The 11678-nt window shown below is 43.3% G+C and overlaps 1 protein-coding gene across 3 annotated transcripts in view; it reads right to left on the reverse strand.

The window, feature by feature from the left end:
* SLC10A7 (solute carrier family 10 member 7) overlaps positions 1-11672 on the reverse strand; it is a 245318-nt gene extending 233646 nt beyond the window's left edge. For all 3 annotated transcript variants that reach the window (XM_019522165.1, XM_019522164.1, XM_019522166.1), the window contains exons 1-2: positions 11534-11672; positions 5449-5531 (exon numbers count right to left, since the gene is read on the reverse strand). In XM_019522165.1, the coding sequence (XP_019377710.1) occupies positions 5449-5531; positions 11534-11633 (183 nt within the window). In that variant the 5' untranslated portion in view covers positions 11634-11672. The remainder of the gene's footprint in view (positions 1-5448; positions 5532-11533) is intronic.
* Between the last annotated feature and the right edge of the window lie 6 nt (positions 11673-11678).

The following is an 11678-nucleotide window of genomic DNA, read 5'->3' on the forward strand; positions in this document are numbered from 1 at the left end:
AAAAAAAAAAAAAAAAAAAAAAAAAATCAACGTGGAAATTAAAGCTGACCTATTTATGTAGGATAAGCTTCATTTCTCATTTCAATACCATACAGTTTTCAGTAGTTTTCCTTCTAATGAATTATTTTGCCACATTAATGATACAGGTCCTTGCAGACACAAAGGAGAAGAAAAGAGATTATCTGAGTTACAAGCTATACAAACCCCAAATTATCAGTGTCTTAAACATGTTTTAAGCCATGATCCACTTCCTGTGCACCCATGCCAATCTGTGCACACATCCCTAACCTCAGCACCATACCTAGACTCCTGGTGGCCCTGGGCAGACTTTTAGTATTGGGCCCCCCTTCTCCAGAAATAATGATAATAATAAACTTTTAAATTACCATTTTCGGGCCCTCTTTCTGTCCAGACCCCAGGCGACTGGCCCAGTTTGCCCATGCCTACGTCCAGCCCTGCTTATCCTCCCATGGCCCCCTGGTCTTTCCCCTGCTGCACTGCTCCAGGTGGAGGGGCAGAGGGGGAAGGGCTTCATCTGAGTGATTCCTGCTTCAGTGCACAGAGCTCTGGCTCCAGCTTCCAGCTGCCTTCCACCCACTCTGCCCTCCTGGCGAGATGAGCAGCCACCCAGGGACAGGTGGAGCAGGTGAAAAAGTGGCTGGGGAGCTGGAGCCCCACGCGCTCCAGCTGAAGCTTCTCCCCTGCCCACCTGGAGCACATGGCACAGCAAAGACAGGAGCAAGAGGAGGAGCTGCTGCTGGAGGCAAGGGAAGCAAAGCAGCACCCAGCTGGCTGCAGCAGCATCAGGAACAGCCCCGCTGGAAGCTGTGCTGGCTGACGTCAGGGCTGGGTTGGCAGTGTGGGTTGCCCTGGCAGAAGCAGGCAGGCCTCAGCCTCATGCAGAGCATTGTGGGGCCAGCTGTGGGCTGGAACCAGTCAGTTGGCAGGGTGGGTCCATCCCACAGGCTGTATTTTTACCTGCCCCTGTATTAAACAGACATTCACGAATATGTTTTTAAGTTCTAGGTCCACAGGGAGGTTTGCATAAGGAAGCTGTTTTAAAAGCCGTAACTAGCTAATAAGTGAAAAAGGGAGTGGGCACCATGGTAACATCAAGTTAAACATTCCTTTTGTGTATTGGGACCACAGACTTATTACCACAAAAATATAACCAAAGTGACTTCTGTTTACTTATATTCCAGACTATATCAGCAAGCTGCCAACTGTTCTGCAACATACTTTTGAATCATATCAACATATTATTGAGCATGAGCTGTGTTTTCCCAATAACACTGACTGATGCAAGTTATTCTAAACTTTCCAGATGTTTAGTTTAAATATGCACATTGTTAATGTAAAACTTGTATTTTTTAATTTCATAGAATATATTCAGTACACACATGCACACACACACCAAATATTAAAATAAAGGAGAAACAACTTGCACTGATAGCATTAATCAGTAATGACTTGGTTAAGAGATACAGTATGACCAACTTTAGATTACACCTCATAGGACTCAAACCACAGAAGGATTTAGAAAGAACAAATAAAATAGGCCTAGAGTATCTCACTGCTAATCCAGTTCTGCATTAAAAATTATTTTTGAAGTCTGGGACATTTAAGAATTTAACAGCTCCTACAAACAAGGTCTTCTGTCAGACCAGATACTTCATAAAAAGAGCTCAGATTCTTAATGGCTTTCTACCAAGCTGATTTACCAGCCCATCTAACAGGCACTGTTTTTTATACCAACTGGTCCTGATTTAATCAGCTTCTAGTTAGCAACTGCGTTATGAAACCAAATCTTCACAAATTCAAGCAACCAAAGGGGAAATGGAATTTTTCTATTTCTTCTCCAAACCCAAGACACTCAATGTTCCTTGGAGAAGACTCCCTATGCTACTTCTCGATTTCCGCTTTTGAGTATTCTTTCCTTATGAAGAAACTCCAATTGCCTCCCTCTCCTAGCATTACTTTTCCTAACAGAAGGATGAAACTGATATACTCTTAACAGTTCCACTGACAACAAAAGAGTTCCAAATTACAGTAATTAAATGGTCCAAGGTTACTCATTTCAATTATGCCATATTTGGGCACAAGTGTGACCATAAACATAAGCACATGCCCTCAGGCAGCATGTCCTCAATTCAGACTTGGTCCCCATTTGGAGCACTATCTTAACAACCATTAGGGTTATAAACTTTTTAAAAAATAAATAAAAATAAAAGCTTTGACTTGCAAAAGCTGACTTAAAGATGAGTCAGCAAGTACATTTTTCAAACCCTGGCTCAAAGTACCCACCAAAATCTTCTCTACTTTACAGCTAAAATGCTTGCTTTAGAGGCAAACACAAAGCTATTTAAGGTATCTTATTTAATAAACAGCTCAAGTCAGTCAACAAACTGAAAAGGAACTAGGTGACTACACTGGCAGAGAAAATTAATGTTTCTCTTTAATGTTAAGCCATCTGACTTGTGCAGAGAGAAAACAGCTGCACTTCTACGAATTATCACAGCACCACAGGCAACCTGGCCTGATGATCTCCCTTAAATTGAGACTCTCAGTCTAATCCTTGTTCTGAAAAAAAGAGAAGGAAGCAAAAGTTGAAACAGGGGCAAGCCCAGACATGGCACTAGGATCAGGACATGAACCACATATCCATCCATGAATCACATAAAAGAATGCTCCAGGAAAGAGTTCTCAATCCACGGATAGCTCATGGAGCCATACTACACTCACATATTAATAGAGCCTCATCAGCAGGGATCATGCAGCTACTCACCATTTCTGAGCCACTGGCCATCTTTAGAGGTCAGGTGAGGAGCTTGTGGAGGGCAGGTGAGGCCCTGAATGACTGGAAAGGGGTACATATAGTAGAGGTACACTGATACATCGGTCCCATACAGGATTCTTACTGATATAAGGAAAATTGACAGCATTGGTAATCGGCTTTTTTTTGGCTGAGGTGGCCAATAATGCTGCGCGTGTGTGTGCAGCTGCAGCGCAGCCCAGCAGCATGGAAAGCAGCGTCCAGCTGATCAGTCTGTTGTGAGGGAAGGACCCTTCCTTCCCTCACATGGGGGAAGAAGGCTGAGGTCCCCGTGGCAAGGGAGGGAGTGTGCCAGGGGCAGGCGCTGCCCAGCCAGGACGGGCACAGGTCAGAGCCACAGCTTGTCCAAGGGACATGGTGGGGGGAGGCAGCAGTAGCACTGGGAGCAGGGGCTATGGTGAATTTTGGGGTGGCTGCAGCTTCCCCCCACCCCATAGCCCCACTCCCAGTGCTGCTGCCGCCCAGGCCGAGAACAGCATGACTCAACCTACCCACTGGGAAAAGCTCAGCACAGCTCCAGCCCCAGCCTGCAGTGGCAGCCCCCCCTCACCTGCATGCAGATCCTGGGGCACACGCCCCCCATGCCCTCCCATGGTGTGTGCAGTGGTGGGAGCCATGCTCCCACACCCCGCCCCACGGCCTCTGAACAATCTATTGTAGCTCCATCCCATGTCCCACCCCAGCTGGGCAGCGCCTACCCCAGCCCCACTTCCTCCCTCATTGTGGGGACCTCAATCTGCACCCCATGCCCCTTCCCTCCCCCTTCCCCATCAGACTTACCAGCCAGACATTGCTCCCCATGCTGCCAGGCGGTATATCGGCAATCAGACTGGTATCAGCCAATACGGATCATTAAAAATCAGCCATCAGTATCAGCCCAAAAAATTTCTATTGGTGCACCCCTAAAATATAGTGCCCGTCTTCAAGAAAAGGAAGGAGAAAGGTTCCAGAGAATTACAGACCAGTCACTCTGACCTCTACCTGGAGAGATTATGGAGCAGACCATCAAGGAATCTGTTTTGAAGCACATAAAAGAGAGCAAAGAACAGCCAGCACAGATTCACCAAGAGCAAGTCATACCTGACCAACCTGATTTCCTTTTCTGATAAGGTGACAAGCACTATTGATGGGAAAGCAGTGGATGTGATCTGCCCTGATTTTAGCAGGGCTTTTGACAGTCTCTCATGACATGTTCATTGGCTTTTTTTGGCTGGTGTAGCCAATAATGTCACCAGTAAATGCCACATGCATGCACACAACTGCAGCATTCACATGGCCAGAAAGGCAGAAGAGCAGAGGCTCTGCAGAGGGTGGAGATGGGGAGAAGAGGCTAAGGGGGCAGATGGCAGGGGGAAGAGGGCAGAGCAGCTGAAGTAGGGCTGGACCAGGAGCTGCAACATCCACCTGCCCCAACACCACCCTCATACTTGATTCTAAGACAAGGGGCTGTCTTCCCCCATGTTAAAAAGGGAAGGGCACCTCATCTTAGAATACAGTAAACACAGTGCATGCACAAATAGAATGGGGAATGACTAGCTAGACTTCAGTACTGCAGAGAAGGACCTACAGGCTATTGTGGACCATAAGCCAACAGTGTATTCTTGTTGCAAAACAACAGTCAACAGCATAGTAGGTTGTTTGTCACTTACAAATAAAAGGAAGTGATTATTTTGCTCTATAAGAGACTGATGAGATATCACTCAGAGTACTGTATCCAGTTCTGGACACCAGATTTCAAGGAAGATGTGGACAAATGTATAAAAAGTCCAGAAGAGAGTGACAAAAATTATTAGAAGTGAGGAAAATGACTTAATAGGAAAGACTGAAAGAACCTGGATTATTTAGTCTGGAAAAGAGAAAACTGAGGGGGAGGATTTGATAACAGTTTTCAAATACCTGAAGGGCAATTATAAAGAGGAGAGAGACAGACTATTATCTGTGACCCAGAGGGACAGGACTAGGAGCTTTAGCCTCAAACTGCAGTAAAGGAATTTTAGGGTGGAGATTAGCAATAACTTTCTTAGTATGAGAGTGGTCAAACATTGGAACAGGCTGCCTATAGAAGCTGGGAATCTAAAAAATGTCAACCATTTTTAAGATAAGGTTGGACAGACTCTTGACTGGGATTGTTTAGTCATCGATGATCCTGGCTTTAGCAGGGAGCTGGACTAAATGACCTCCTGAGAATCTTTTGAGCCCTAGTTTCCTATGACCCTATGACACTCAGCCAGCCCCATCTGGAAATGATGCTAAACCCTTGTCATGGCTTCCAGAGGTATGCAAGTTTCATGAAGAACTTCTGCACTTCAGTCCCTCTAAAGACCTATTAAGGGCTTTCCACAGCTATAAGAGGTCTTTTAAAGGTCCTTCACTAACTTTCACTCAGTTCTGCCTTCTCATTTCCTCCCTCAATCTCATGGAAGTTATTCTAAATACATAAAGTGGTTATAGCCTATACATGTAAGTTTCACATATTCTCTATTAATCAGTCTACCAACAACATCAACCCCCAAGATTAGTAATGTCATGCTCCTATCTACAGTCAGGTACTTTCAAGAACAACACAAACTTTTAAACTAAAACAAGAAAGAAGTAATGAGTATCATTTACAGTACCTCAGTTTTTAGCGAGAGTCCGCTGTTAAAGAATATGGCTGAAACAGCAATGTAAGTTATAGTAATTTCTGGTTTCAAGGGTCCTAAAAAATATAAACACAAAAACAAAAAGCAAAGTAAGCCAGTGTTAAGCAGACAAAGGTACAGAAAGTTATAAGAAATCAAAGTAACTGACAGCATATTTGGAGTAATTCTGATCATTAAAGTCAATTTTTAAAACTTAAGTTTTGCTTTGTAAGTAAACATCACTCTTTTATATATTTTAAGTAAAAAACGAGACTCATAAGCAATTGAAGAGAGAGAAAGATTAGACATGGTGTAATGAAGAATATGCCAACAGAATCAAAACCTATTTGTTACTACAGCTCTTTTGTGTGTACACAGCATGATGGAGTGCAAATAAGGAACCTTCCTCCACCCTTGGATTGACCTTGTGAGATCTGTAGTCCATATGTTCAGAGGAATGCAGTGACTACACTCTTTTTTTTTCCCCATAGGGGTTTCAGAACCACCCCAGCCCCACCTGCACCAGCCAGTAGGCCCAGCTGGCAGCTTAGAGGAAAGCAAGCTGCACTCCACAAAGGGATTCAAGTGACTATACAGTTCCACGTAAACCCTAACGGGGCTGCATGATCAAGTCCTACATGAACTGCAGTGAACAGCCAACTGTTTTTGTAACTACCCAATCAGGTTAATTTTGTCAAAAGAAAACATTAGTAATAGAAGTTCCGATCAAATTAATACTTGAACTGAGCACAGGGATCCTATTTTAAAATGCAAAATTATTTTCCCCTTTTTTTACTTCATACTACATTTAGTATTAATCATCTGCCCTAAGTAAAACTACAGCAACCAAACAAACAAGCCACTCTTCTATACTTCAAAATAGAAGATCCTTTTTGTTCTTGTGCATGAATGACACACATTGATGTCTTGGAGAAGCTGAATGCAATAGATTTGGATAATGTTCATTCAGAGGGAGTATGATGCCCTTTAACTGGGCTTGATTGCCCAACTCTTCTCTCTGAGACTAGGAAAAGATGTTGCATTTTTCTCTAGACAAGTTGTACCTGCACCTGTCCTGCAACAAAAATATCCTAGATGGGCATGTACACACATCGTCCTTCTAGTCACAGTTTAATGAATGACTGAATGCACTGCAACTTTCTGCCTCTGATTCAATGATGCAATCCTGGGAAAATTGTTCCAACGCACATTCAGATGCCCTGTGATAGACTGTTAGTACTTCTTACCCAGTGAACCTTCTTAGGATTTATGCTCGGACAACAGACAGAGGTCTGAACAACTGTACCTTGTCCTAGGATAAAATGGTTTATCCCAAAACAAATGTTATGTTTGTCTGCAGCCTTAGTCAAGTTTTACTTTCATATAGGCCTTGCTTGGTGAGATACTAGAACTGTAAAAAGAAGTCTCTATATAAAACACAACATCAAGGCAAGTGTGGAAATGAAAGCTGCAGCTACAGAACTTGATTCTGTTGCACATTCTGTATCTTTTCTAAGAATAGCATATAATACAGTACGATAAGAAACAGAGAGAGACAACTGCTACACGTGCCCAGTATGTCTTTCATCTGGTACTACTGTAATCTGATTTTTACTATCACCTGGTTTTAAACTGTGCAACCTGAACATTACTATGTGAACTTATGAAGTGATCATCACTTTAGAATCAGGAGGATTAAGTATTTGTCTAGTGCTAGGAACATCCAATGGGGCATCCAATCTCTTTTGCAAAGATTTTTATAAAGAGTACGTTCTAAGAGGAATGAAATAAGCTCCCATCAGCCAACAAAACATTTAAAGAGATGAGCTTTGTATTGCAGTTGGAAAATACCAGACACCATTAGAAGTCTGTTCTACTGCCAAATAAAGCTCAAGACATGCTGCACTATGGCTCTGTTGGCCAAAAAGTCACAAAGTCTCCTACCCTTTCGCCCCCCAAGACCATGTTTTTTTTCCTCCAATGTCTTTCTAACTTTAAAGCAGTAAGTGGCAGAAGAGTAACTTGAGATCATGTGGCTGGATCTGTGGATGGTTTTGTTTTCTGTTGTCCCAGGAACAATCCCTGACAACTGAGCAGTAATCAAGTTGGGCAGGAATAAGTTCAGTGCTTATACAAGAAGAGTCGTCACTAGGTTGTTTAAAAAAGGCAAGACACTCAGTATTGATGGCTCTACAGACCTATGCAGAGCTTTACTTCCAATGCAATTACAAGGGAAGGACTTTGCACACTGAGTTCCACACAGGATTAGTACCTTAGTTGCCAGACAGCTCAGAAATTGTTCTTACAGTACTTTTAAGACTTGACTTTTTTTTCTTCCTCCAGAAGCCAAGCATAGGTACTAATTCCTTGAGAACAGTATGTCTGCTGCCAAACTTCAGCTCTTTAAAAAAATTAAAAACTATGTATGGAATATTTTTACAATGAGGAGAAAGGTGTTTCGCCATGTTAGTCCCAAGTCAAGCCGAAGGTAGGCACCTTAGAGACTAATTGGCTCAGAGGAGCATAGGTTTTGTATGTAACAGCCTGCAAGTCATATAGCTGTTGCCTATGAAAATTCATGACTCTCTGAACCAATTAGTCTCTAAGGTGGTATCCTGCCCTACTTTGTCTTTTAAAATGAGGGAAGTGATTTTTCCTCCTATTTTTCCTATGAAGACAGTTAAAGAAATATTGTTATTTTTTTTTCATATCATATATGCAAAGAAATTCACCTTCAGGCAGAGACCAGCCACAGAGAAAATTACCATAAAACGTGGATGTTTTGGGAACTTTTGAGCATTTGGACTTTGCTGCTATAACCAAAACAAACCAGTAGGTGTTACTGGTTATGCAATATTTATTATTAAAATTATGCAATCAATTAAAAACCAAACAAAGCACCAAATGTTTCACCTGCTATTGTTACAAGTAATGTATTAATCTCCTTTACTGATAAGATTAAAGAATTCAGTTTGTTGACTTTATACATTTGACAACACACTTTATGTGCTCAGTTCCACTATTTCCCCTGCATAGTAAATCAGCTTCCTCTGTTGTTGATAGGGAAGCAACAGAGGACACAAAAAAATGGAAATGTATTATAGTAAAACAACAAATATTGATAAGAGCCATCTGGGGTAGAAGTAGTACCTGAAATCACTTCTAACTCAATTTCAAGTTGTCAGTCAGTGTCCCTCTCAAGTGGGTCAGGGATGAAAGACAATCAGATATTAAACTCCAATTATTTTCTTTTTAGGCATTTCTTAATGAAATTCTTTTCACCAAGTCAGCAGAACCATGCTCAAAACAGATTTTAACCTGATTTTCATCCCTATTAATCAAGTAAGAGATGCATACTCTTAAACACTTTCAATTATGGACCCTACCTTATCAATCTTTGTACAACACCAACCTATGACAGAGATGGGAATTCAGTAAAGGATTCTTCTTGGGTTATGTTAGAAATGAATAAATGTGATTTGCCATGTTTACATTTTAAAGTCTAAAACCTGAGTGAGGAAAGCTGAGTCTTGCAGCTTCCTCTTCTCTCAAGGGCCTCTTACCAACCCAGATTTCACAGTACACAGAGGGAGATGACCTCGGAGTGATAACTACTCCACTAATATTAAAAAAAAGGTATATAAAAGTACTGTTTCCCAAGATGCAGTATTGTTACAAGAGAGAAACCATTATTAGACTTAGAAAACATTTCACTCCAACATCTCCAACTAAATGTCTGCCAACATCAATTTTGTTTTTATATTTGAACAAGAGCATGGACCCTAGTGGGTGTGTTTCAAGTCCTGAACCCCTCATTTAAGTTTGTACAGTCAAAGTACACAGCAGCTTGATGGAATACAGCTGCACCTGGACTACAAAGTTACAAACTAATTTAGTTTTTAATGCAAGAGGCAAGGATTTCTTTTTAAAGCAAGAATACCTTTTCTGGGACCAACTGTGTAGTTGGGAGAGTTTTAAATGCAAGGCATTCTTCATGAGTCAGAAGACAGGGTAGATTTGCACCTTTATAGCCTAGCTAAATAAGACAGAGAGCATATTTGTGCACCCAAGCATCCAACGAAGTGAACTTGGGTGCATGAAAGACTGTGCTATGAGCTTTTTCTATATTCAAACACATCTATATATACCTATATAGATCTATATATCTATCTATAAATAAATGTTCTTTAGCTAGTCTATAAAGATGCCAATCTCCCCTGCCTTCCAACTGACTTCAGACTAACACAGATGAATGATACCATTCTTCAGTCCAAATTCACTTCATCAGATGCTGGGTACACGAAAGCTTGTGCTACATATAAGCTGTATAGGCAAGCTCTGAGTTATACACAAGCTTTTGTGCGCCCAGCATCTGATGAGATGAACTAAGAATGTTAGCTCTGGTGTGCAGTCAGGCAGAAGGCAGGGAAGACTGGCACCTTTATAGCCTAACTAAACCACACACACACACAAACTTTTTTATACAGAGAGACAGAGAATGCGCGAACACACAAGCCTTCGTGCACTCAGGCATCTGATAAAGTCAGCAAACTTGGGTGCACAAAAGCTTGCACTCTTCCTGCATATCTGACTTAGTTTAGACATGTTATTTAGTTAGCCTACAAAGGTGCATATCTCCCCTGCCTCCTGCCTGACTTCAGACTAACACCAACCCTCTTCAACCCAAGTTTGCTTCATCAGATGCTGGGGGCACAAAAGCTTGTGCTATGCATCTTCATCTTAAGTCCCAATCATGCTCAACAGCTTTTAACATAGCCCTTGGGCATCACCTTCTATTCAAAACTAAGAATGACCCTGTAAAGATTGGAGAGGGAGTTAGCCGTGTTAGTCTGAAGCCCGTGAGAAGGCAGGGGAGATTTGCACCTTGGGAGCCTAACTAAATAAAAGTTATATAGAAAGAGCACAAGCTTTCATGCACCCAAATTCACTTCATCAGATGCTTGGGTGCACAAAAGCCTGTGGGCTCTCTCTCTCTCTGTGTTGTTCAGTTAGTCCGTAAAGGTGCAAATCTCCCCTGCCTTCTGCCTGACTTAAGACTGACACTAACACTCTTCAACCCAAGGGGTGCATCTATACATGCAATTAATGCTATTTGGCTTTACTGTGCAGTAAATTTACTACCTGCATATGCCAGTAGCAAGCTTACAGTGCAGTAAGAGTCTACACATGCAGACGGTGATGCTTTACTGCGCAATAGATTAGTCTGCTGCTTTGCAGTAAAGCATCTCCTGTAGATACGGCCAACATCACTTCATAAGATGCTGGGGGCACAAAAGCTTTCGTACAGCTTACACGCAGCACATGCTTCTATGTTTTGGGGGCGTTAGTTGTAGCCATGTTGGTCTACAGACATGGGCCAACAAGATTCTCTGGGGAAATGTGATATCTTTTATTAACCAACTAAATAGTTGGAAAAATTATTTTTTTCTGCCCAACTATTTAGCTGGACTGTTTAACTGGAAAAACTTTTCCAATCATTTAGTTGGTCTAATAAAAGGTACCATATTTCCCCAAAGAACCTCATCTGCACGCACTTTTGCACACCCAAACATCCCTGTTGGTCTGCATTCGGCTGAAGCCGGGCAGGGGAGATCTGCACTTTCCCAGACCAACTAAACAAGCCACAGAGACAAAGCATGCATAAGCTTTCATGCCCCCCGCCCCCAGCATCCCACCAAGCAAACTTGGATTGAAGCATGCGCCCAAAGCTGGCAGGCGGGCACCTGCACACACGAACTAAGTGCCACGTAGGGAGTTCCTCACCGCCTCTGTTGAAGGCAGCGGGGTCCAGAAGGCTGCCCGGAAGAGCAATGACTCCTGCTATTTAGGTGGCCTAATACCAGAGATCACCTCTACCCAAAGCACCTTCCTGCCTGCCCTCTTTCCAGACGTCGCACTGAGTTGAGCGGGAAAGGCAGGTTATTCGGGCAGGCTGCAAAGGGGCGAACCCCCCCTGCCTCCGCCCCCGGGCTCCCTTCACCCCGGGGCACTGGGGGTGGGGTGTGCTGCAAAGCGTCCCGGGCCCCGCGGGGAGGGCGCCCCGGCCCCGCGCACTCACCGCCCTTGGCGCCCACGGCGGGCTGCAGCTTGGCGGCAGCGATGGCCAGCACGATGCCCAGCAGGAACCACTCCTTGCGCAGCCGCTCGGGCAGCCCCATCCCGCGCCCGCGCGCCACTCACTGCCCGGCCGGGCCGGCGCTGCA

The sequence above is a fragment of the Gavialis gangeticus genome, unplaced genomic scaffold (assembly GCF_001723915.1).
Source record: "Gavialis gangeticus isolate Ggan-Ray unplaced genomic scaffold, GavGan_comp1, whole genome shotgun sequence".
In the NCBI taxonomy this organism is placed as follows: domain Eukaryota; kingdom Metazoa; phylum Chordata; order Crocodylia; family Gavialidae; genus Gavialis; species Gavialis gangeticus.